General features: G+C 44.7%; 1 protein-coding gene across 5 annotated transcripts in view; it reads left to right on the top strand.

The window, feature by feature from the left end:
- The window catches only part of FOXK2 (forkhead box K2), a 54596-nt gene that overhangs the window by 4655 nt on the left and 24103 nt on the right, over positions 1 to 25838 (top strand). Inside the window, exon 1 of one of the 5 annotated variants that reach the window (XM_064675686.1) lies at positions 2479 to 2907. The exons of 1 other annotated variant lie outside the window; for it this stretch is intronic. In XM_064675686.1, coding sequence (XP_064531756.1) covers positions 2564 to 2907 — 344 coding nt within the window. In that variant the 5' untranslated portion in view covers positions 2479 to 2563. Of the gene's footprint in view, positions 1 to 2478; positions 2908 to 5386; positions 5503 to 5539; positions 5875 to 7499; positions 7841 to 25838 lie in introns of those variants that run through there. 3 more of the 5 variants (XM_064675688.1, XM_064675687.1, XM_064675689.1) reach the window with 3 other exon arrangements.

Raw genomic sequence — 25838 nt, 5'->3', positions numbered from 1 at the left:
GCACGTGGGCAGGTTGGGGTGACCTGTACCTGTGGCTTTTTGCGGTCACAAAGTGACTAAATCTCCACCAGTTCAGAAAAACATGGGCAGAAAGATCTCAGCCTTCCTCTTGGAAATGAGTGGAGCCTCTGACAATGGGATCTGGTGTTTGCTCTGCAGTGCTGGTCATTAAAAGGCAAACAGACCTTCTGCCAGTGTTAAATCCCATTTCCCAGAGCAGCTCAGTGGTGCTGGGTCCCTCAAAAAGGAATTTGAGTGTAGACTGTAAAAATCCATGTCAATGGCTGCATTCTCTGTGCTGTTCTATTATGAACAGGACAGCAATTATATCAGCTTGGTGAATTTACTACTGGATGTTATTAATGAATTAATGCAAACTAACAAAGCTGTGATTCACATAACAGAAAACACTGAAGTAGCATCAATGCCTTTAACTTGTGTGAACTGAGCAGCCACAGGGGTGGTGAAAAGTGCTGCTGGCCTGGTGGGAATTCACCTGGCTGCTCTCCCAATCTGCTGGTTTTCTCTCTCTGGGGGTGTGTTAGGAGATGGCAATCCCTGGGTGATCTCAGCCAGCAGAGCCCTCAGGATCCCGGACTGATTGTCAGTGCAGCAGGCACAACATTTCTGTAGCCAGAGAGCCGAGGGATAAAAACAAGCTGAGAATCAGGGAGTCATAACTGACTCCCTGATGCTCCACATTTTCTGTGCCAAACATATGTTGGTATAGAAGAAAGTCTGATTCTAAATACCAGAGTGTGGGCAAGATTTAACTAAAGTTTTCTTTAAAAGAAACCAAAGCTCTGAACTGTTGCTATATTTTGCTGCATCTGATGTGCGTATGGGATTGTATAAACGGACTGAACCAGGATGGAATTGTGTTGTAGCTGCCTGTAAGGAATGCTGGTACAATCCCAAGGGTAGAACTGAGGTTTGCAGTCCCTTTGCAGGGAGCAGGCACTGTGTTCTGTTCCTGAGCAAGTGGGAAATAGATCTACAGTTGAAGAGCTGTTGAGTCAAATGTGCAAAACCGAAAGTTTCAGTTTCGAATTTGCTGCTGGATGTTTGTTACAAGTTGATTGGCTCTGTCGGAAGTGTTAAAATGTTTTATGTCTTCCGAGTTCATAGAATGGTTTGGGTTGGTGGGACCCTAAAGCTCATCTCACTCCACCCTCTGCCAAGGGCAGGGACACCTTCCACTAGCCCAGGTTGCTCTAAGCCCCATCCAACCTGGCCTTGGACACTTCCAGGGATGGGGCAGCCACAGCTCCTCTGGGCGATTCTTTTATTAATAAACAACAGTGAGTGTCAGTGCTGTAAAAAAGCCCAAATAAACAACAACACAACCCTCTTCTCCACAAACCATGCTGGAGAACCCGTGAGGTGACGTGGGCTGCTGCCATGATGTCTTTGCAGTAGTGATGTTGGTATATGAGCACGAATACATTTTAGCACCCTCCTCTCAGTTTATAGCCGAAAGTGTTTCTTAATTGTTTACTTCCCAATTGTGACAGTGCCTTGTCCTTGTAACAGTTAGCGAGGATTTCGATCAGGTAAAACCCTGTAATTGCAGATACTTGACAAGCTGAGTGCAGTTAATGCTGTCTGTGTGGTAGCCTGCGGTGTTTATTTCCAGGTCGGGTCTCGGTGTTTCGGTGCTGTCCCCTGGGCCGGTCCCCGCCGTGGCCGCGGAGCAGGGACAGACGGACACAGCGCTCGGGTGTCTGGGCGTGTGTCGGGTCGCTCGCTCGGGTTTTGTGCCCTAGTTCTTGAGAAAACTGGGACTGAGGCGAGGAGGTCTGTGCACAGATACAGCCTGGCTTACCTGGAACCTGGGACAGTGAGGCGCTGTGCCGGTTTGCCGTGCACGTTACAGAGCTCCGAGATGGCGAGTTACGTCTGGGTTTAAGGTGACCCTCTGTCAGAGGTGTATGAGGGATAGGAATTATTATTATTATTACTATATATTATAGTATATCTATTTTAAGGCTGATTTTGAGAAGGTACTCAGCACTCTCCAGGTGGTTCGTGCCCACCCTTTAGCACTGTTTGTCTGCTTGCATTTATTCCATTCTCGACTGTCCCCCCCGCCCGGTGCCGTCCCTGCGGGCGCTGCTGGCGGCGGGCAGGTGCGGGGCCTGGGTCACAACCCCCTCGGGGGGTGCCAACAGCCTCCCGCGGGTGCCCGAGGCCCGTGAGGGCGGGCACGTCGAGCCGCGTTGTCTCTCCCCGAGCCGCCCCGTCCGTCCCGTCCCCGCCGCGGGCGGGAGGCGCTGCCCGGCCCGGCCCGGCCCGCTCCGCTCCCGCGCGCGGCTCCGCTCCGCGTTTTCCGGGCCGCGCCCGAGCGCTCTCGCGCCGGGCCCGCGCCGTGCGGGGCCGGCGCCGCCCGCCATTGGCCGCGCCGCCATAGCCCCATGGGCGTGCGGGCCCGCCATTGGCCGCGCGGGACGTCCGTCAGCGCGCGCGTGCGTCAGGCCCGGCGCGCGGCCCCGTTCCCTGCTGTGTGCGGGGCCGGCGCGGGGCCGGTGCGGGCGGGGCCGCTCCTCGCTCGTCCCTCGCTAAGATGGCGGCGGCGGCGGCGGCGGCGGCCGTGGCGCGGCTGGAGGGCCGGGAGTTCGAGTACCTCATGAAGAAGCGCTCGGTGACCATCGGCCGCAACTCCTCGCAAGGCTCGGTGGACGTGAGCATGGGCCACTCCAGCTTCATCTCCCGCCGCCACCTCGAGATCTTCACCGCCGCGCCCCCGCCGCCGCCGGCCGGCGCGGACGGGCCACCACCCCCGCCGCAGGGGGACCCCGCGGGCGGCGCGGGGGGCGATTTCTACCTGCGCTGCCTCGGCAAGAACGGCGTGTTCGTGGACGGCGTGTTCCAGCGGCGCGGGGCGCCGCCGCTGCAGCTGCCGCGAGTGTGAGTACGCGGGGCCGGGCCCGCCCGAGCCCGCGGGGGCACATGGCGGGGCACGGCCGGGAGCGGCCCCGGCCCCCCGCGCCGCCGCCCGGCACCGCCGCCCTGCCCTCCCCGCGTCCTTCCCCCGCACCGACCGCCGGCACCCCGGGCGCCGCTCTCGGGCTTCGGGGGACCCTCCCGGGCGGTTCTGCGCCGTCGGGGGGCTCCGGGCTGAGCGTCAGAATCCTGCAGCCCCCCCGGGGCTCTGGCAGAACGCAGGGGGGTTGTTCTGGTTTTTTGTGGCAGTTTCCTTGCCTGATTTCAGCGTTTATTCTCACGGGCAAACCCAGCCGTCCACGTGAAATGCTCCTGCTGGCCTTAGCGTTTTCGAATGTTTTCCTTACGTGACAACAAATGTATTAAGGGGCTTTAAGCGGTAATACATTCCTTTGCCATTACCAAACATTAACTGTCTGTGCAGAATGATTTTCTAGGGGGATACGTGAGGCCTTGCCCGCGACATTTAAGGGTGTGTTGAACTGTAAATAAGTGATCTGTGCTCTCAGGAGTCACATGTAGGAAAAGTGAAAGTGTGTTGGTTTAGTGTATTTTAGCTGCCTTGACTAAGAAATACCATAAAGGTTACGAGTGCTGTGGCTTTATAAAGCACATGCCATCAGTGACACAGCCTTAATGCCTTACAGGCTTTTAAACTGTGTTTAGGACGTCGGTGGTGTATATTTTCGGCTTTGTTGGCTTAATGTTGGTGTCCCCACCTGGTTCCTCTGTGAAAATCAAATTGTCTTACCTTGCTGCTTTCTAGGAAATGCCTGTTCTGGGCTTTAACAGTGCCAGCGTCTGGAGAGTTGTATAATCCTGAGTATAGTTGGAGGACTTGTTTGACCTTTAACTGTCACTTCTATTTTTGCTTTCTGCTTTTTAATATTAATAATTATTTGACATGTGGTTAATCTGTATTTTAATCTAACACGTTTATGAAATGCAGATCAAATACTTTCATTCTTTGTAAACAGTTTGGTGTAATATACTAATTGCAAGCACAATTGTGCATGATATATGTTGATTGCAAACAGTCTAGAATTAGTTGGAGTAATTTAGTCAGTAGCATTCTGTTAAATGCTTAAGACCTTAGGAAAAAAAAGAAATACAGCTTCTTCATGCTGTCCACTGACTTGTAATTTATTCTAGTTCTTTCCATCAGTGTTGCTTTTCAAGTGGAAAGAAGATTGGGAAGGATTTTTTGTGTGTCACTTTTTAATTGAGCGCTGATGAGAAGTTGCTTGTAGTTAAAATTTCTTCCCCAGTGCCCGTGGGTGGTGGTGCAGGAACTGGCATTGGCTCGGAGGTGACACCATTCCTTGGGCTGTGCACACACGGAGCTTCCCATTTGCAGGGCTGTGGACTGGTGGAAGTGGTGATCTCCTGCTTGCAAAATGTAGGTGTGATGGGCCATCCAGTCTGGTAAATAAAAGGTGCTGTGCCTTCAGCCCTGCAGGGGAGTGGTGAACGAGGGGCTCCAGTCACTGTGCAGGGGGTTGAGCTTCCCCCTGAAGGGCAGGGAGAGTCCACAGGGTCACAATTAGATTGGTGATCAGGAGCAAATGCTGCTTTGTTGCTTTAAAAAAAAATAAACCTGTTTATAAAACAGAAGTCTTACTGGAGTTGAATGGGGAAATAGTAGTTTCATTATTTGCAAAGCTTTTTTTTTGTTTTTAAACAGGAGGCTTCAGGCAAATCCAGAGTCCTGTCTGCTTCTAACAAGTCCTTGCTGTGAATTGCTGATGACTAATATTGTTTGTAGCTGTGTTCTTGAGTTTCCTTGTAGATTTAACTGGTCACACTGAAGATGGGCTCCTGGATTTTAAGAATCAAGCTTAGTTGCTTCAAACATTAATGGCTGAAGCATGATTGGAAAGCAAGTAGTTTTGGTGTGAGTTCAAGATTGATGATTGCCAGCCTCCAGCTGAAGTAATCACCAGATCTATTTTTGTTGTTGTTTAATCCTGCTCTGTTGCCAGTAATAAATATGCTCTGCCTATGACTACACAATCATCGGAAATTTTAATGGCAGGTGAAGTTTAAAGAATTCAGGGTGGCCTGTTCCTTCTGTTTGTTTTTAAGTGATCCTGGAAACCAAGAATGGAGGGTCCATCCCTGTTTTGTCCAATTAATAGTGACTTAAGATGTCATCAAGTAAAATACTGCTGCAGACTTGAAATGTCTTATTTACTTGTCACTAATAATTGTATTTCTGTAGTTCCAATGTCCTTGGTATTTATTTTTTTTTGTTTCAGCACAGTGTTTAAATGTGACTGCATTAATAATGCTGTTGAGCTTCCTGGTTTTGGAAGGGAAAAACAGAAATATAACTTGGTAGTCTCCTGCAAAACACACATTTTTTTAACATCTGGGGAAATTAAATTATTAATGTTGGAGTATGCACTTACCTGTAATAAAAGCATCTTTCCTTCTACAGATAGAACTGTCACGAAACATGGAATTACTGTGCATTAAAATAAGTGTTCTGGTTGCTATTTTTAATTCTTCCCTGGAAGCCTCACTCACAATTGAAATGTTGAAGTTATCAAGCAGGAGGTAATAGCAGTGGGAAGTGTGTTTTTATTTTCCCAGTTCCTGACAGACTCCCATACCTCCTTGTGTGTGTACAGACCAGCTGTCGGCTCGGAGATGAATCGAGTGGGGGTGGGGAGAAAAGAGCCATTTTTGTGTGTGTCCAGCAAGGAGCTCTCCTGTCACTGTCACAGCACACATGGCATGGAAGATCTTCCAGTCTCCTGCCAAAGACACCCAAACCAAAGCAGTGCAGTTATCCTTATACAGCTGCCTTGGAGATGCACAGACTGTCCCTCTCCTGTCCATAAAGTGCATGGTTTTTAATGGGTTTCATTTGCTGCCTTTGGAATTTTCCCTGCCTGCAGTGAAGGCATTGATCGGATGCATTGCCAGGTAAATCATAACATCAATATTTGCATTTTGAGGTACTTGGCTGGAAAAATACCTTTTGTGCTGGGCAGAGCAGGGTTTGTTGCCAGAGCTGTTGTGTACAGCTCTTGGAGAGGCAGCATTCCAGACAGATGTAACTGATACAGCTGGAAAAACACACGGACTGCTGGGTACAGCTTCCCTCTGAAGGAGTGCTTTTGTTTTGGTGCTGTTTTTGGGTTTCTTGGATGTGCTTTGTGTGTTGGCACTGCAGCTCACAGAAATCCTGACATCTCGGGGGCCTGACTGTTCGAGGCAGTGTCTTATTCGTGTTGACAGACCCACAGACTTTGTGTTTTAGTCATTGCTTTTGGTTTTGCTTTTGTGGAAGTAGGTTTGTGATTCGTAGACAAGGTAGCACGAACACAAGGGCAGCATTTGTGAGTCAGAGCAGAGACACATCTAGTCCCTGACCTGCCTCCAGGAGTGGTCATGGCAGATGCCCAGGGAGGTCCATAGGAATGGATCAAGGCAAATGGTTTTGTTTCCCTTTGGATCCAAAGTCAAAGTTCCTTTCTTTTTGAGTAAAAATCATTTACTGTTTGCGTTTCTTTCTTTTTTTAGTAACTGAGTTTGGGGTTCTTTTGTTTTGTTTTTAATTTCTTTATCCATCCCTGTGACCCACAGTGTCCTTGGGCAGTGAGTTCTGCAACGTCATTGGAGCCTATATTGGGAAAACACCTCTTTTTGCTGAGGCTTTTGAACTTGATGCCTGGTAATTTCATTTGATGCAACTGAAGCTCTTTTATAGTAAGAGACAGTAAATAACTCTCCCATTCTGTCATTCACTCTGCAGACTTCCTTACATCACTCAGTGTGGGTGCTCTTACCACCTTGAGTACATTTTACTTCAGCCTAATGTTTACTGACTAATCCTAAGTCAAGCCTATATGGCTGGAAACTAAAATTTTGTTTGTCCTTTCCTTTTCCTCCTTGTGCACAGAGGGCTGAACCAATATTTTTACTTTGGTCTTATGGTCTGGAGCTGCATATTGAGGTTATTGGTGTCTTTTAAGCAGTAGAAGTTTTCATGCTGATGGAAGCCAGTCCATTCTAAACAAGGATCAAGTATCCAAGATTCCTTGGAAAAGTTTGTTGTTAGGTTCAGTGTTACCTGAGCAGGAAATAGTGCAACAGATTATAGAGAACCTCGAGTGTATCACTGCACTTCCTTCTGTCATCTGACTGGAGTTACTTTATTGACATACAAAACTGCAGTGGCTCTGTGACTGGAACTTACTGCACGTGCTCCATGGAAATTTCTCACTGGAACCACCAGTGGAAGTGAACAGACCATAAACATCTCCTTAGGTAGTGCTCCTTGCTGGCTGAGAACATGCTTTGCTGTGCTTTGGGTTATGGTTTATGTTTTAAAGCTTTTCTTACAAAGATAAGTATTAGATACTCTAAGAAATCAAACAAAACACGTTTTCCAAGGAGTTCCTGTTAATATATTCTTACAGTGTATTGCAGTCTGTACTTACAACGTCTTGGAAGTCCCTCAGGCTGGGTGGGCACCTGCTTTTTCCCTTCCTTGACACCACTTTTGACAGGGACAGACAGTGGCTGGTGAGGACGACAGCTGGGGGAGATGTCTGCGAGACCTTGGGGTGGGCTCGTGTTCAGAGATGTATTTTGGAGCTCCACACTGCCTGTGTTAAAACTGCCAGTTACTCACAAATGACCTCAGAGCAGAAAAGTAAGAAAGGTTGGGCTTGGCTGTGACTTCAGAGAATGAGACTCCAGAAACTTTCCTTTGCTGTCTCTGGCAGACGCTGGGGCTGTGCCACGGTGACTAATAGGTCAGCTGGGCTGGGCTCAGAGGTGGGCTTTTGGCTACTTCAGAGGAGGATTTGCAAATGTCAGGCTCAGTAGCAGGAGTGTTCTCACTTAAGCAGATCTGCCTGAAGAGCAGCGTGGGAGGAGGAAGGTAGAGCACATATGATTTGAAATGGAAATAGAGATGAGCGGGAAGTTTCTATAGTAATAATTTGTGTTGCAGTCGTTTCTGGCAGCTCTTTTTTTTCATATTTCCCTCTCACTTGCACACACCTTATGAGTGATTTTTTTTTTTGGTTGCTAATAAAACAGTGTTGCAAATTGTCAGATACAAATCAGTTGATTGAGGTAAAGCTTAAAAAGTTTATATTTGGATTAATTCCCCCTTGATTTGCTTTTTCTGTTGATATGATTGATATGTATGTGAAACCCAATTCTACAATTTTACTGATCTTAAAAGTGTTCTTACATCTCTACTTAGCTATAGGAGTAAGTACATTCTTTGTGGTTATGTGAAATACTATAAACTGGGAAATCATCTTAAAAATTTGTGGGTTTTTTTATTGTCTGTAAAATTCCAACTCTATGACAAAAGCAAGATGAGTGTTGTTCTGGTTTAAAGGTGTAAAGTCAGTATTAAAATTGTCTGTTCCAAGAATCTGCAGTTGAAAGAGAGTTTTGAGATTCTTACCTTCAGTTATAATAATGAGCTAGGAGATATGTAAATTAAATCATTCTTTGCATTGATTAAATCAAAATACAATACTGCTCTCCTGTTGTGAAATGTGCCATGTTTGAGTAGGAAGATACACTCAGCTGATAGCAAAAGTAGTAAGTTAAATGAGCTAATGAAGAAAATAAGTTAATCTTTCACCTTGGCTTTTCAAAATAAATATGTTTGATTAATTTGCTTTTAATTAGGTAAGAACACTCTAGTGTAAATATTGTTCCTTCGTGAAGGTAGATGTGTTTTAGAGAGTAATTCTGCTGTGGAGGGATTCTGCTGCTGTTGGGTTTTTTTTGTTTGGGGTTGGTTTTTTTTGACCATGTGTAATTCTCATGCACAAAGCAAAGATTTTTTCGCAGCCATGCCTGAGCTATTCAAAATATGATTGTGCATCTGATTTGCTGTATTTTTCAGTAAATGCAGTGGTGCTTCAAGACCTCCCAAGTGCCGTTAACTTCTATAAAATCATGTAAAATACAGGAAAAAAATAATCTTTCCAAGAAAATCAGGAATTTGCCATGTGGTGGTGCGAGGCCGTGGCTTTTGCAGCTCTAAGGAGTTTTCCCAGCAGTTCACTAATAAGCTGCTGTCTGGGCTGAAATCCTGGGAAGGTGGTGGGTTTATCTGCTGCCTTGCTTGTTTTCCTGATAAAAAGTTGATGTGTAGTGACATTTGTTTCCTGCGACTTCCTGCCTTTAAGGAGTTTTCTGACCTAGATAAAGCAGTGGAGGGAGGAACCATATTTATTCTGCAGCTATTCCACGTTGGATGGCGTAGGGAATAAACGTTCCTCCTTCAGTTCAGGCTCAGCCACTGCTGCTTTATCACTGAAGGAGCTGAGGGTTTAGGGAGTTACTCACAGAGCTGGTGCAAATCTTGGTCATTTTGTGATGCATCATTTTTTACAGGGAGAAAGAAGGGCTGTGCATGGTTGGAGTCTTTGTTTCTTCCTGTTTGAGTGATTCTGCTGCAGCCCCTGCACGTGCTGCTGTGCTGCTCTGTCCTCTCTGCTGTGCTGCTCTGTCCTCTCAGGTACTTGGACAAAGCACCACCTCCATGTGTGCTGGAGTCTTGGTGGGAGGAAAATGTTCAGTGTTCAGGATTTGAGAGTGGCTTAGTGAATATTGATGTGAACACATCATCTCTGTGCTTGTCCCCGTGCACCAAATGAAATGAGAACCAGGAGCATTTGACGAGCAGTTCTGTGTGTCCTGATGCAAACATCCCTGCAGCAATGCAGCTCGTGTGGGTAAAGGATGTGCATGGAATGGAACACTTGGAGAACTGGAGCTGTAAAGTAAAAAAAGCCAGAGACCTGTCATTATCAGGGTGTTATGCAGCAGGACAAAATTAGTATAAAGTTGACTGGAATTAATTTTAATTCAGTGCTAATTTAAGGTTTTAAGAATTACAGAAGAGAGCTCCAGCCAAAGCCCTGCCAAAAGCAGAAATTACTTCACCATAAGATTGGACTGCTCAGCACCTTGTCCATTTGGATTATCCAGGGATGGGAATAACTATAATTACATAAAATGCTTCATGTAACTACAACTCCATATTGAAAAAAATAGTGTCTATATTCCCAACAGCAGAATTTCTGGAATGCACAGGCTGGTTAGATAGAATAATGTGCAGCTTAGTGCTAAATCATGATAAGAAAATACTTGATCATTGTTTAATATTGCTGCTTGATTCTGTTGTTGGTGATCTGGAGTAAATGCAATAAATATTTACAGATGGAATTTACAATGTTGGTAAACATTGTCCTCACAAATAAGGAGGACAAAAAATGGAGTCAGTGAATCCATTAAAAAAAACCCAAACCAATGGCATGTCAGGAAGTACACAGGGCAAATCTACAGGGTGGGAAACTGTTCTGAGAAGTAGTAGGAGAGTGTGTGTGAAAGCCATGACTGGGGAGATCATGAGATGCCTGTTGTGCCATGATGTGTCAAAGCACTGATGTGAGGACACTGTGGAAATAGGGGAGTGGGGAGGGGCTGGAACTTCATTCTGGAATCAAATCTGTGTTAGAGAATCTTCCAGGAGTGCAGGGATTTAAGTGGATGGTTGCTGAAAAGAATGGAAGGCTGCAGGGAGCCCCAAGTAGTGAGGGACTGAAGGGGTTCAGTGTGTTTGTTTTCCCCAGAGGGAGCACAGGGGGGCTGGGTTGGGGTAGGTCACTTTTATGGGGCTGAATTGGAGCACTAAAGGCTCACTAATGGGTCACACACGGGTGTGAAACCCCAGAGGCTGTAAACTCAGCTGTCAGGGTTTCAACTGAGCAGGGCTGGGATAGTTTGCTTGTGAGAATGGTGGGATCCCTATTTCACCATCTTCTGTTGATAAAAAAGCAGCCCTTGCTGTAGTTGGATCTGGTGATGGGGGCAGTGCAGGTGTGGTTGGGTGACATGTCACGGCTTAGGGTTAGAACAGGTACACAGGAGGCTTTTCTGCTTCCCCTGCAAGCCTTTTTTAATAATCTGTCATGGGCTTGTAGCAAGAGACTTTTTTATTATGTGTTTTAATGAACAGTCAGCATTTGGCTTGATTTTTAATTAAAATTGCTTCTAAAGCATCAAACATTTAGTTGGACATTTGTGTATTTACACTTGCCAACAGTGTTCTCACAAGCAGATGATTTTGATGCCTGTGTTCATTATTGGTGTAGTTTTCTTATTGGAGTACACTGCACAGTTCCAAAGATAATTTTTGTATAATATACAGTGATTCTCTGAAAATTCTTGTTCTTCAAGTAAGTCACAGATACAGGTCATGAGGTATAAGCTGCTTAGTTCTTGTGTTGATAAGAAGTCAGGTTAGTGTGTAATGGAAAAGGTGTTTACACTTTGTGCTGAACTTAAAGTCAGATTTTCTAAATCACTTAAAGAAAGGGAGATGAACGTGTGGATTTGATTCAGAAATTATATGGACAAATTAATGTGTTGATAGAAGTTGCTTTTAAATTCTGATTTTTCACTGATGGGTTGTGATATGGGAGCAGATATTTTGCTTACCCTTTTCCTTCTTTTTTCCCTTTTCTTCCTTTTTTCCTGTCACAATTGGGAAAAATTAGTTTGACTTCCACTGAGGCATCAGTTTTCTCAAAAAGAAATGTTGGTGTCTTAGCACAGTGTACAGTTATTTTACTATATCTAAGGTAAAAGTCTGATTATTTATGAAGATAGAAACACCGTTACCTGGCTTGTTTGTTTGTTTTGATGTTCTTTGTTGTTTTTTTAAGACTGAGAATACATGAAAAATTTGGGTAGAATATAACTTGGGCAGACAAGGCCTAAACATGCAGTTCATATACTTGAGTAGTAGACAGGCTTGTTGGTTAAATCAGTGCAGTAAACACACAGGGAAGGTGGTTGGGAAGGATAAATGATGGAAGCTGGCTCTTACAGAAGACACTTTCCCTCCTGGAGTGATCCCATGATCTTCTGGCCCTTCCAGGCAGGTGAAGGCCTGCAAAGCAATGGGGGAGACAGAGAAATAAGATTAAAGAGTAAGGCTTGGAGAAGAGAAGGGTGAGTGTACTCAAGTGTGGGGGGTAAGTTCAAATTTGAACCAGAGCAAGCTGATTATTTAAGCAAGTAAAAATGCCTGTAAAAATAATGGTAAAGGTGATGAACACTCTCAGGCACATGGGAGATTCTTGGGGTTGTCCTGTGCAGGATCAGGAGTTGAACTCTGTGATCCCTGTTGGTCCCTTACAACTCAGGAAACTCCGTGATTGATTTTAGCATCATGCTCTGTACAGGTTAGAAAAATGGAAAAGGAGAATTCAGTCACTGCATGGCAAAGGTGAGGACACAGGACCAAGGTGTTTTGCTTTAGAATATGGGCAGGGAATTTGTGGGGTTTGTAGTCGTGTGAGGAGAAGTGAGAGGGTTTGCTGGGAGCCTTGAAAAAGGACTGGGAAAAGCTGAAGATCATCTCAAGAGCTCAAGCCAGGAGGCAACACAGTTGTTACAGTTCCACAATGTAAGGAGGCTCTGACTTGGATGTTTAATGGGGAAATGTGATTTAGAAGAATCTGGGGTCTCCCTCTTCAGGAACATGGGCTGTGCTTTGCTGAGCATCGGAGCTGATCCGGTGTCTCGCTGCTGCTGAAATGGAGCAGGGCAGGGGAGGTCCTGTTCTCTGCAGTGCTCCTGCCTGCAGGTTGGGCTTGGCCTTGGAGCTCATCAGATGTTCCGTGAGCCACTGCTGTCTGCTTTTCCTGCTATTTTTGGGTCTTTGCTGTTGCATTGAAGTGGCTCACAGAGAGCTCTGGCAGGCAGTGGAGCTGGCATGGAGGATGTGATGGGCCTGCACAGGCTTTGGGCAGCAGTCAGCTGGTTGGGTCTTGTGGAATTGTACATGAAGGAATTGCAGTTTTAAGAGCTTGTTACACTACATGAAATAAAAATGGAAAGGAAAAGAAAGATCCAAACCAGTGTAAGACCAAAACTAATTTTGGTGTATTAAAAAAACACTTGCAGTGTAATGTAAAAATGTTTTAATCCTTAGAGTTCTTGTGACAGCATGCTCTTGGATAAAGAGGTGTGCTTACTATTTGTTTTAAATTAAAAAATTCAGAAAAAGGTGAATCTAAGACTGGACACCGAGATGACTCTTTTGTGTCATACCATGTGCTTTCTGGCTCTCCTTTTTCAGTCTCTCCTTAAATGTGAATACATAGAGAAAACCATGAGAGAAAAAGGATTGCAAGTTCCTTGGTTATGGATCATCTCCTAGCAGAAGCCAGTGTTAATGTGCTGAATCGCCCCATCTCCTGCCTTAAGCCAGGCTTTGCTCCCCAGCTCACTACTCCAGTTGGTGTTTTAATACATTGTGGAGTAGTGGAGTCACAAGCTCAAGGGAAAATGGAGCACTAAGGCTACAGTGGAGGTAGATGGCCCTTTTTAAAATTTTATGTGGTGTTTTTGTCTGTAGTATGTGTGTGTCCCAAAAAAGCCCTTTTATCTCGGAAGGCAGACTTCCATACCTGTGAGGCAGGGGACTGACTAGAGCTTGTGCAGCTTTCTGTCAACTGCCTGAAAGAAAAACACTGTTTTGAAGATAATTGTAAAAACCTCTCTGATTTTTACATGTCCTTCATTGCAGGGGCTGCATATACCCACAATGGGTTTTCAGGAAATATGTAAATCTGCTGAAGTTGGCAGTGCAGGTAGATCAGGTGTGATCTGGATTTCCTGTATTGCCTTTGAGGCCTCAGCTTGGTAGGTTGCAGAAACATCTCAAAGTTGTCGTTGGAGAGGGCTTTTGGTGTCCCTTCTTTGTGCAGGACAGTAAATCCAGAGTGCCCTTGAAGGCAAATGTGCAGTCAGTAAATCAGCTGAGCTCATCCAGCCTTCCAAAACTCCTTGGGTAGCAGGCCTGGAAGTAGCTGCATTGGCTTCCTGCTCTGATGGAAGTGGCTGCTCACTCCAAGCCTTTCTCCAGGGGGAAGAAGTTCAGCTTTTCAGTCAAACCATCACTTGGAGGAGGAGCAGGTGATAACAAATACCATCCTTCATTTCCAGTGCAGTGTTTGGGGAACTTGGGTGCTGACATAGAATAGTAGGAGTGAGTCACACAAATGATCATCAGTCAAACCCCTGTTTATCACTTCCACAGGTGTAAGCAGTCAATAACAGCATGAGTAGAGAGGTGTTAAAGGAAGCAGAGTTACTTCCTTTCCCTACATGTGTGAATGTCCTGGGTGTGGCTGGGTGTCATGGTTTGACACTGGGTTAGGCTCAGAGGAGGTTTATAGGAGGTGTTGTGCCCGGTATGGTTTATCTGGATATGGTTTATGGTTGAACACTTGATTTGGGGAAAGCAGCCGAAGCACTTGTGTGTAAATATGACCCAGGATGTTCTGTCAGAGGGATTGGTGGCTCTGGTCCTCTCTGCCCTTTCATCTCACTGAATGTTTTTGCTTTTAGTGGCATGAGGTGCTGCAAACCAAACACTGAACTGTTATACTGCTCAGAGGCTATGAAACCCCTGCTTTGGAGAGTGTGCAATATAATCTGAAGTAACTTTATTAAAATTACTAGATTGGGTAATAAGATTCTCACAGTGATGAAATTCATCCTCATGCAGTCCTGCTTCCAGTGGTACTGTCAAGGTCAGAGGACAGCCCTTTTCCTGGCACCACTTTTGCAGCTGCATCACTGAGTGCAAGAGAAGCGCAGCAGTTTGAGGTGGTTCCCCCATGCTGGGAACGTGGGTTCTGAAATGAATGCAGGGCTGAATTCAGAGTGTAGGGTGAGCTCTACAGTTTGGGGTTGGGTAGAGTATTATTCATTCAGCTTTCTAGATATTGATCATCACCACAAACCTTTTGGACCTGGGAAGCCCAGTGTGTGGCAGTTGAAGTGCTCGGGCGCGTGTGGCAACTCCGGAAAGAGATGCAATAGGTAAAAACCACAGGAGGAGTTCGGTTGTTTGTTTATCCTCTTCAATTGAAATCCAAGCCTTTGTTTTTAAAACCTTTTCCTGGTATTGGTCTGTCCATAAAGCTGAGAAATGCATTTTATTCTGTATTATCAGCAAATTCCAGAACCCTTTAGCAGCGCTCAAATGCCTTGAGAGCCCTGGCAAGACAAAACACCCCTGTGCAGTGAGAGGTGCAGAGCTGTGCCCTTCCTTGCCTGTTCCATTGCTTAGTTCTCCACTCACTGCATCCCCTTTTCTGTTTTCCTGCCTCCTGAAGGATTGCTGCACTCTGGGGAGTGCTGCAGTTGGAGCAGGATCATGGAGGGCCTTCAGGAGTTCTTGGGAGCTGAGGTGTACAAGGTGGTGTGAGTGGTGAAGCAGAGGAGTGGGGTGAGAGGGAGGTGACAGCAGCACAGCAGGCTTTTCCAGAGGGCTTTCATTTTTGTCTTTGCCTGAATATCCAATTCTGTAAATGTCCAGCCTTTCTGTAGCAAAACTTTCTTCGCTGTAACTGAGATTCTGCCAGAAGTCTGTTAAACTTTAAAAAAAATTCAATTTTCCTAGCTGTTTTCTTTTTTGAAGGTTTTCCTGTGGGCTAAGGTGCTTTTTTCTCAGAAAGTATTTTTTCCTTAACTGCATCATAGGATATAGAGAATATTGCCTGATTCAGACAGAAAAATTTGGCACTAATTGTTAAACTCATCTGAAGATAAAATGGAAAAACTCATTCACAGTTGGGAGAAGAACTCAGATCCTTCCACCTTCCCCTGTTTTAAACGTGCAAGTCAAATTCAAAGCAATTTGTGATGGAAATTTTAAATGTCCTTCATGCATTCTGGCCTGTTGTGAATGGCTTTTTCTGTCTCTGCAGTGCAGCCAGAGCACTCCTGCCAGCACACCCTCGTACACAGATGTTGACTTTCCTGTCAGTAGTGAAAGAGCCCTGCTTGTTTTATGGGGTGGTTATTCTGAGGTTGGAAGATTGTTGAGCCTGGAAGAGATCACTAACCCCAGCTTGCTACTTAGCTATAAATAAGTTTGGTCTGCTGTGGACTAGTAAGTACTCAAGATTCTTACGTGAGGTTATTCACTATTATCTGGGGCTATCAGCAAACTGGGTGGTTTGAAGCCTTTAAAGAAAACAAGCATGCAAGCCATGGCAAAGAATCAAATAAGCATCTGAATATAAATAATTGAGCCCTCAGTCAGAAGGATAAAATAAAATTCTGTAAAAGTTTTAAGTTTGGGGTTACTGTTGAAAAGTTATTTTGGCTTAATAGTAGCTGAAGGAAAGGTTATTCATGTTCGTGGATGTGTGTTCTTTGTGTTAGCTGGAACGTTGCTGTAAAGTGTGACATAAAATAATTGAACTTCATCTGAAGAGCTTGAAAGCTCAGTTATGTAGAATACAAAATAACCATAGTGTGGGAGAGTGTGATTTTGACTATTTGGAGAAATAACAGGGAGAAGAAACTGAGGAAGGTGGTTTAATAAAAAATGTCGGTTGTAAAAATCGGGCGTTTCCACAGGTTTTGAGGTGGAGATAAAATCCTGCTGTTGTGGAAATGAACCTGAGAGATGTCAGTCTAGGAATGTGTTGTCCAAGCCTCTTTGTCTGGGAGGCTTGAGAAAGCAGGGTGTGTTTTTGGTAATTCTCATAATACTCCTGTGATTCCATTCTTTTACTGAAAGGTGTTGATGTGGCTCATCCCCAGGGTAAACTCACAAACTCCTGTGTCTGCAACTTGTTCTTTTTGCAACAGCATTTGATAGCACAGGGTTTGGTGGTTTTCTTGTTCCTCCAGTTGAATTCCTTATCTGGAAGGTCTAAGTAGTTTAGGGTTAATTATTCTCAGATAAATATAGGTAAGTCCCAGGGGGGTTGGGAGCCTGTTGCAGTGACATTGCACTTGAGCTGGGACATCCCTGGGCTCTGGGGAGGGAAGTGCTGGTTACTGGATGTGTTACACCAGCACAGTTTTGTCCTTCTTGGGACTGTTTTGTTTTGTGGGAGCTGCTTGTTCAAACTTTGCCCAGGAGGTTTGGAGAAGAGAATATATGTAACTGCCCAATGTTTTTTTAGGGATACTTTGTGGTAAATAAATTGCTGACTGAGAACACAGTGCCAGTGTGTGATACAGAGAGAGCAAGGGCTTGGGCTGATCGAGTTCTTCACTGAGAGAAGGAGACTTTTATTTTTAAATCTGAAAGGCCCCTAGATACTTGTGATGGTTCACACCATCTTTAAGTCATTAGAATAACCCTCTTAAAGATGTTCTAAAAGGAGACAGGATTTGACTCGTGCAGGTAATGATTTAATACAAAAACACAAAGGAAAGAGCAATTGCTTGGGGGGGATTTAAAATGAAAATACTACAGGACATGTATTGAAAAGGAAGTAAATAGATGTTATAGCAGGCACTGGTTTGGGTGCAGAAGGGGCTGATTTGGGTCAGAGAGGAGCAGACAGTGGTGATGATCCTTCCTCAAAGGATCTGTGTGTCAGCACAGCAACAACATTGTTGGTAAGGCTCCGACAGAAATGGAAATGACTGTGGAGAGGGGAGGCACAGCCGGCTGGTGCAGAAAGCAGGTATTTGAAGCTGCATGTTTGAACTCCATCTGAATCAGGTGTTTTTTCCCCTGTGTTTTGAAGTCCTAAAACTACACCAGTGTGTTTGCCTGTCATCTGGGCCACGGGTAGCCTCATGTTCTGTGTGGCTGTGTTTGAGATGTGAGTGCACAGAGGGGTGTGCTCAGCTTCAGGGGGGCTGCTGGTGTGCTCCTTAAATGTGTGCACTGCTCATCCAGAGCCTGGATCCGGGCACAGAGTGGCCTGGAGGAGCCACAGACACCACAGTAGTCATTTTATGTAATCTTAGATAAACTGAGTCTGCTGCTTTTAAAAGTTGCTTCACGCTCCCACTGGTTACATTTAATATAAGCTCTTGAAGTGAGCGAGCGCCAAGCAAAGCATTGTTTGGAGTATGGAGAAATAACCTGGGAGCCAAAATTAGCCCGTGCTCATGTGGAGTGGTGTGTGTTTCGTCAGGGCTGCCCAGATCACGGCGTCCCTGAAGGCAGCACATTTCAGCTTTAAATGTTTGAGCTGTTACAACATGGAACATGCTGGGGAGTGGTGCCAGTAACATACGCTGCACATATGACCAGCACATGCCCCACTTGAGCCCAGCCCATGAATTATTTACTTTTTGTTACAAGCTGTTTATTTTTGAGAGGTTTTTTCCCCCTCTGTCAGTGTCAAGCACTGAGCCTTTTGTTTCCTTTTTTTTTTTTTTCTCTTCCTTTCTAGTCTTGCTGTTGATTCTGTTTCTGAAATTCTCTGCTGTGTTTACCCCCACGCCTGTTTTGTGTTTGTTTTCTCAGGAAGCCATCCCTGGTCCCTCCTGTGGTGGTGTCATTGAAACTGTGGAGACCAGGCTGATTTATTTTCAACTTGAAATTGAGAGATAAAATGACCTTATACTTAATCTTTTGGGACTTGGTCTATATTCATTAGTTAGCTGTGATACCTCTTCTTACTGTAAATTTTTTACTGTTATGTTCCACATCTATGAAATGGCAGATTTTCCCCTCATCCCTTGCCATCTTTGGTTGGATAAGTGGTCTGAAGCAGACACTCCATAGGCCTCTTCTGATTTTTAAACTCATTTTTGATGACAGCTCAAGTTCCCAGACTGCCTGTGACTCTTCACTTGCAGCACCTCTGTGCTGTGGATTGTGATACAGAACCTCAGTGAGCACTGCCCCAGCCTGACGGGCTGGGGAGCTCTGGAGAGCAACAGCAGATAAAACTTTAATGTACATACAGATATATTTCATCTCTGCCCTCTGTTTCATAACATTTTAGGGAGTATTACCTCTCAGATGGGGTCAGGCTTGACACAAAATTATTGGGCTTGGTGAGCTTTTCAGAATGAATCATCTTGTAGTTATTTGTGTGCACGGTAGGTAACATTGCATACTTCTTTATATAGATTATTCTTTTAAATTCAGTTTTCTCCTGAAAGTGCATCGAGTCGAAGGATATGCTGTTACAGAAGGCTTTTGTTTCCCTTCTGAAATACATTGGTAAACTTAGTTTTTCAAGCATTTGCAGTAATTAAAAATATCCTTCTCACTGCTCCTGTTCTTAGAAGCTTGCTTTTTTAATTTTCACGTCTGATTTATACAGTAGTACAGGTTCATTAAAACATGAGCGTTATAAAAACATATAAAGGAAGATTCAGGCCTGCAAATAAACTGTAACTAACCCTTTGGTTCCAAGGTTAGTTAAAACAAGCTGATAGGGAGTTAAAACTGAGAGGTCTGTGTGTGAGCTCTGGTGTTCACATCGTGTGCTCAAGTCAGATTAGTTTACTGGTGGGCCTGAAAAACAATCCCTGGGAAGAGAAGGGGAGAGGCAGGTTTGGGATTACTTTCCTGACAAGTCAGAAGTGCAGCTTTTTCCATTACCAGATGGGAAGATATTAATAAGATTGGTAAAGCAGTTTTATCAGCATTTCATAGAACCATAGAACGTTTTAGTTGGAAAGGACTTAAGGTCATCGAGTCAACCGTTGACCCAGCACTGCCAAGGCCACCACTGACCCATGTCCTCAAATGCCACATCCACATGGCTTTTAAATCCCTCCAGAGACAGGGACTCCACCCCTGCCCTGGACAGCTGTGCCAGGGCTGGGCAACTCTTTAGTGAAGAAGTTTTTCCCAATATCCAACCTAAACCACCCCTGACACAACTTGAGGCCGTTCCCTCTCCTCCTGTCCCTTGTTCCCTGGAGCAGAGCCCAACCACCCCTTCCCAGCTCCCCCCTCCTGTCAGGGAGTTGCAGAGCCAGAAGGTCCCCCCTGAGCCTCCTTTTCTCCAGGCTGAGCCCCCCCAGCTCCCTCAGCTGCTCCTGCTGCTCCAGCCCCTTCCCCAGCTCTCCAGCTGCTCCAGTTCCCTTCCCTGGACACTGTCCAGCCCCTTGATGTCCTTCTTGTTGTGAGGAGCCCAGAAGTGACCCCAGGATTGGAGGTTCCTCAGCAGTGCCAGCACAGGGGATGGTCCCTCCCTGCTCCTGCTGCCACACTATTCCTGATCCAGGCCAGGTGTCATTGGCTCCCTGCCCACCTGGGCTGATGTTGTGCTGACCAGCACCCCCAGGGCCTTTCCCAGCAGCAGCTCTGCAGCCTCTCTGCCCCTGCCTGTGGCACTGCAGGGTGTTGTTGTGACCCAAGGGCAGGACCCAGCTCTTGGCCTTGTTGAACCTCTCCCTGTCAGCCTTGCCCATGGATCCAGCCTGTCCAGATCCCTCTGCAGAGCCTTCTTGCCCCCCAGCAGATCAGCACTGCCCCCCAGCTCAGTGTCACCTGCAAACTGCCCGAGGGTGCCCTCGGTCCAGATCATTGATAAAGATATCAAACATGGGCCAATGTGGAAGTTTTCTGCTCGTGGGAGATCATTCTTTGTGATTCCTGATCCTGTCTCCAGGGTGCAGCTGCCTCCTTGTGCTCTGGCACCACTAAATCCCTTGTCAGCTGGTTCTCACACTAACCAGAGAATACTATTTCCTTCTTAAAAATGTTCTTTAGCCGGGTCACTTGGTGCTGGGGAGTCAGTTGAATCCCTGAGGGGCTTAACAGCCAAAGGTGTCCTTGGCCACCTACTCCACAGGCAGGAGAGATCCAGGGTGTTTCTGGTTGCTGGGTTCACAGCCATAATTGTGACCCACAGACCCTGGAATAATAAGAAAAAGGAAGTAAAAGGAGACTACTGATGAAGTTGGACTGGAAAAGCAGCAAAATCGTGCTGGTACTATTTTTAGTAGGTCCAAACTGTGTGACTGATGGTCCTGGTCTTGCACTTCACAGGTGTATCTTTGAACGCAGATATTTGATAACCACTTCCTGTTAAACTCTGTGTTGTGTTTTTTGAACAGTGATGAAGACTTTAAGGTTTCGTGTGGTATTTCGAGCTCTTTGCATCAGGTGAAGGTGTCCTGTCCCGTTACCTGGACAGTTCTTAGGGAAAAGTCACTGATTCTTCTGGCACTTCCACATAAACTGGTGTTTTCTCAGGAGAGAGAGCAAAACTTGAGTGTAAGATACAATTTTATAACTGAACTAATTAGTGCTCGTAGGGCCTTTCTGCTGCAATTCCCTGTGATGATTAAAGGAGTGATAATTTAAAAATATCTAATGCACCTTTTTGACTCTCTCTAGAAAACATGACAAACTCGTGCATTAAAGTCACCATTTAATGAACAATCTGTGCATGTGGGGGGAAAAATCGTGAATATTCCTTTTTTGAGGAAGGATGTTAAAGAACATAAGTTTATAGAGACTGTTTTTAATCATCTGAGATGTCTGTTGTCTTAGTTTTCAGCTTTTCTGACTTAAAGCCTGTACATTGTTGTATACTGGGAACGTGTACACATGTTATTAGAGTGCAGGTTAAGGCCATGGTTGTGCCCTCCAGAATTGTTAAAGGGTCTCTTAGATCTTCATATTTTAATCTTTATCATCTCCATTTTTGCTTTGATTTTTTTAATGGAATTTAAAATATTAGTCTTTTACTTTTTTCCAGATGGATGTTTCTAAGATCATAAAATAATTGAATGTATGAGTTAAAAATGAGGGAAATGGGCTCCAGCTATGTAGTATTTGTTGCTACATCTGTATTTGTGATAACTTTAACTTAGGGGCCACCTTGGGCATTAAGGTAAATGCCCCACTTTTTGTGGTGCTTCCTGTACTGATATAGGGATTTAAATATATATATGTTCTCAGGATAAAAGGTTTTTTGTTACTATTGACAGAAGTGTGGTGTAATGCTGTACACATATGGGAAACCAGGAAAAACTTTCTGTAACTAGGGATTAACATTTCATTTCACCATCTTTCTGAAATTCTGAATCTTACAAATACCAGTTTTTAAGGGTAAATGGAAACATGTTAATTTAAGTGCTGTGAAAATTAGTGTTTGCAGTTCTCTTTATGCAGCAGCATATGCATGGAACTCATTTACATCTCTTCAGCTCTGCCAGACAAGTGGATTCTGCAGTGGAATTTTGAAGAAATCCCATCACTGATGAAATTGTTAAATATTCAATCCCACGTTCCGATTTTACTACAGAAATGTGTGATTTGGTAGCAATCAGTATTTGTGCCTGACAGAAATTAAAGAGCAGCAAATGGGCTCCTGGTGCAGGGAAGGTCCAGCAGACAGATGTGGGGGGTTTGTGGTGGATAATTGGGAGGAGTTTGGGATCTGACAGCTTGGACAGTCCCACTGAGGGAAGGGCTCCCTTGATAAACTGGGGAAGCCCGACTTGAGCAAATGTCACTTTGCATTTCCAGGAGGGGGAAAGTAAAACATGTTGCTTTCTCTAGATCTTTGAAAATTTCTGCTCCTCCAGGGAAGTTTAATAGTTTGAGCAATGCAGCAGAATTTTCCTCTGTCCAAGAACTCTTTGGAGTTGATTGCAGCTTGCTTTTTATTCAGCATTTCAATCATTTAATAAACTTAATGGCATCAGTTTGACTGCTTAAGAAGAACAGAAAACTCAATATTGATTTTTATTCTGGAAGTCTCTGCTAATATTTTGTCACTTCCCACAACGTTGCTTTGTCTCTGACAGAGAGAAAGGCCCAGAGTTCAAAGCAGAGTGAAACAGTGTATTATATACCAGAACCCTTTTTTTTCTGTATAGATGTTATTTTTTTTAGAAAATTTAATGCTCTGGAAGAGCTAAATCACAGAAGAATAAATAATAAAAGGTCTGGAATTTGAAGCTAAACCAAAAGAAACTATTCTCAAGACATGGTTTATTATCAGAAAACCTCAGAGTGGGGTTGGTTCACAAACCCACCGAGATGCTTTTGTCACTGCCCTCCACAGCACGTTCTTTGTCCCATGGGATTGATCCAGTTATTGTGGATTGTGGTGCCTGGCTGCAGGAATGCAGATAGAGTGAGACCAGGCTGAGCTGGGTACAGCAGTGCCCTTGATTCACAGAGGACAAGGAATAAAAAGGAAAGTGAAGATAGTACTTGTCATGTATTTGCCTCACCGAAGCAGTTTGGTTATTGCAAAAACAAAAATTAAAAAATAATTGATAGTCTGTTTTTTTTGGCCAGTGAAAGTTCTTGCATTTTCATTCCATTGGTATGGGGCAGGGTAGGAGTATGATTAATTAAAAATGGTAGATATAACACAGATAAACAAAATTAAAGTGAGTCCTTTGGTATCCCCAGGGGTTGGGATGTGTCCTGGCTGTTGAGCAGCTCCAGTGGTGCCTCACAGGGACGTTTGCAGGTGGTTCTGCAGGGGACAGGTGACAGGAGTGAGTAACACTTGTAGTAACCTGGCAGCTGTTTGCCATCTGGAATGAGGAATTCTTCATTGCTTTCCTTTAGTAATAAAGAAGAGTAATTTTTAATATTTAGGATATAAAGTTTAGCTTTTCCTGCTTAATTTTTTGTAATTACTTGAAATACTGTTTTAATTTTCTTCTCTTTGATAGTGGGGAAAAAAAGTCCTGCTTCCCATAGAAGCACAGGTTTGTGTAGCTTGGCATCTGCAAATTCTACACTATTTAACTATGGATTTAAATTAGAATGTATGCATTTAATGTGCAGGTTTCATGGTGTAATAGTGAAGTAGTGATGAAATGAAAATTCCTTTGGCTCTGTTTGGGAGGATGTGATACATTGCTCAAGATATGTGTGTGTGTTGCTTTTTGCCATGGAGGCTTCACAGCCACGACTTTTGTGCTCCTTGAACAGCTCCTCTTGTGCAACAAACTCTGATTGAAATACCTCAGTCTAATGTAATGAAATAATCTCCCTTTTGCTGAAGATGTGTCTCTCACCTGATGTTTTGCCTCTTCAGGTGGTTGTAGAAGGAAGACCTGGGGGACAATCCAATGGTTTAAACAAAGATTGGCTGTTGGGGAAAAATATGTTCTGTTCCCAGCACTGTTGCACACTTACCAAAATGCCTTGGCCAAATCACAAATCTGTTTAATCTGTTTTTGAAAATGGGGATAATACTTCATGGGCAGGAGCAGGGGGATGATGATGATGCAATTTCAGTGCTCTTTTCCAGCACTTTTTATCAAGAGCTCTGCCTTTTAAAATGGATCCCTTGGGGTTGGAAGGGGATTACTTGGTCTGCAGGATAAACTCCCCAACTCTCTCCCTGCTCCCTGTTTTTGAGGACTACTGGTGCTGGTTTTCCTGGTGCTCCAGGCTTTCTTACATGCACTGTTCCTGTGGGAATGCTGCTATCTCTGACCTTTGGTGTTGCCTTGGAGTGCAAAAATCACTGGATATAAGGAGCTGATGTGTGTGCAGTGCCAGTGTGTTCTAATGAAAGGTGTTACAGAAAGGAGAGCAGTGAGTTTAGTTATGGTTGAGACCTTGAAATTAGCACATATGGGAACACATAACTTAGTTCTGGAAGGTTATTTCCCTTTATTGGTTCGAATTTCAACCTTTCAAAGGGAATGGTTTGAACAGTTCCTTACTGGGAGTGTTTTCTTGTGTAGTAGGTACAGTACAGCTTTTAAATTCAGATGTAATGATGGTTTTGCTTACCTTTTTGAAGCAAGATTGAACTGAGGTGACTTCAACTTACTAAAACATCAGCAGATGTCTACATTTCAGCTCGAGTGGTTTTCTGCTGAATCAGTCAATTAGCTGGAGGTACCAGTGGCTCCTGATAGCAGGTAAGTGGAGTTGTTGTGGCTGGGACCAGAGCTGATGCAGGAGGCAGGGAAAAGGCTTTCCTATGCCATGAAACCATCCCTGAGGTCAGGCTTTTATTGGTAAGAGCCTGGTTGGTGCCTGTGCTTCAGGAATCTTGGCTTGTATTGTTATTACTGGGTGTTGTTTGGAGGGGGGTTCATTTTGCTTTATAATGAGAGGAGGTGAGTGAGAGTCTGTGTGTGTGTGTGTCTCTACACCTAAACTCCCTTTAAATCAAGGCAAAACAGCCACTCCTGGACCTGGTTTCTCCAAAGCACATCAAGCCTTTCCCTTCTGTGGGCTGAGCACCTGAGGTGTGTGTCCACTTTCACTGCTCTGGAGACAGATGCTGAACACGGGGCCGAGTTGAACACTTGGGGACACCAATCCCATCACTCCCATCACTCCCATGCTTCATGTTTCCGTGCTGTCCCCTTTCCGTGCCTGTGCTGCTGCTCCTTTAGCAGTGCAGTGACAATGCTTGGCCTGTATTCTCCTGCAGACTTTTATTGAGTCTGTTGTTTTATTCCTGGACGGATTTCCACTTGCGTGACTCTCTGACCGGTTCAGTCGTGTCTGTTGTTTTTATTCCCTTTTATCCTTCTGCACTTTCCTGCTGCCCCTTACACAGCCCATGATTTGAGAACTTGGCATGGCCTCAGAACAGCTCAGGAGGAGGAGGAGTGCTTCTTGAGGGATGTTTTCCAATAACAACGTGCTTGTTGTAGATTAAATAGTTTCGTTACTTTGTGGCTTTTCAGACTCTTTGGCGTCTTGATTGGTTCTTGAGTGCCCCCACGAGTGAGGAAGGAACCTAAATTTATGGAACAGTGTAGAGCAGCCAGTGCACAGAATGTACCTAGAGGGTGTGCACATTCACTAGAGAAGTTTTAGGAATTTGCAAATAGAAGAAAGAGTGAAAGGTAATTTGAACAAACATTCTGCAGAGTATGGTTGGTTAAAAAAAAAATCATCGCAGAATATCACATAAAATCTGGATTTCTGCTGAAATAGCCAGCCCAACAGTGTCACCACAGTGAAGCAAGTATGGAATGACTCTTGAACATCAGCCATCTTTAGGTAACTGTGAAATTTAATTAATGCCCCATAGCTGTGAGAGAAGAGGCTGAAAAAAGCCTGTTCTTGGGCCAGACAGGCAGATTTAGGGGGGAAATGAAACACTGCTGTCTACTCAAAGTTCGAGTGGTAGGAAGCAGTTTTTGTCACTCTTCAA

The sequence above is a fragment of the Pseudopipra pipra genome, chromosome 19 (assembly GCF_036250125.1).
Source record: "Pseudopipra pipra isolate bDixPip1 chromosome 19, bDixPip1.hap1, whole genome shotgun sequence".
Taxonomy (NCBI): domain Eukaryota; kingdom Metazoa; phylum Chordata; class Aves; order Passeriformes; family Pipridae; genus Pseudopipra; species Pseudopipra pipra.
The sequence above is the reverse complement of the archived record's forward strand: the minus strand, read 5'-3'. Positions and strand labels throughout refer to the sequence as shown.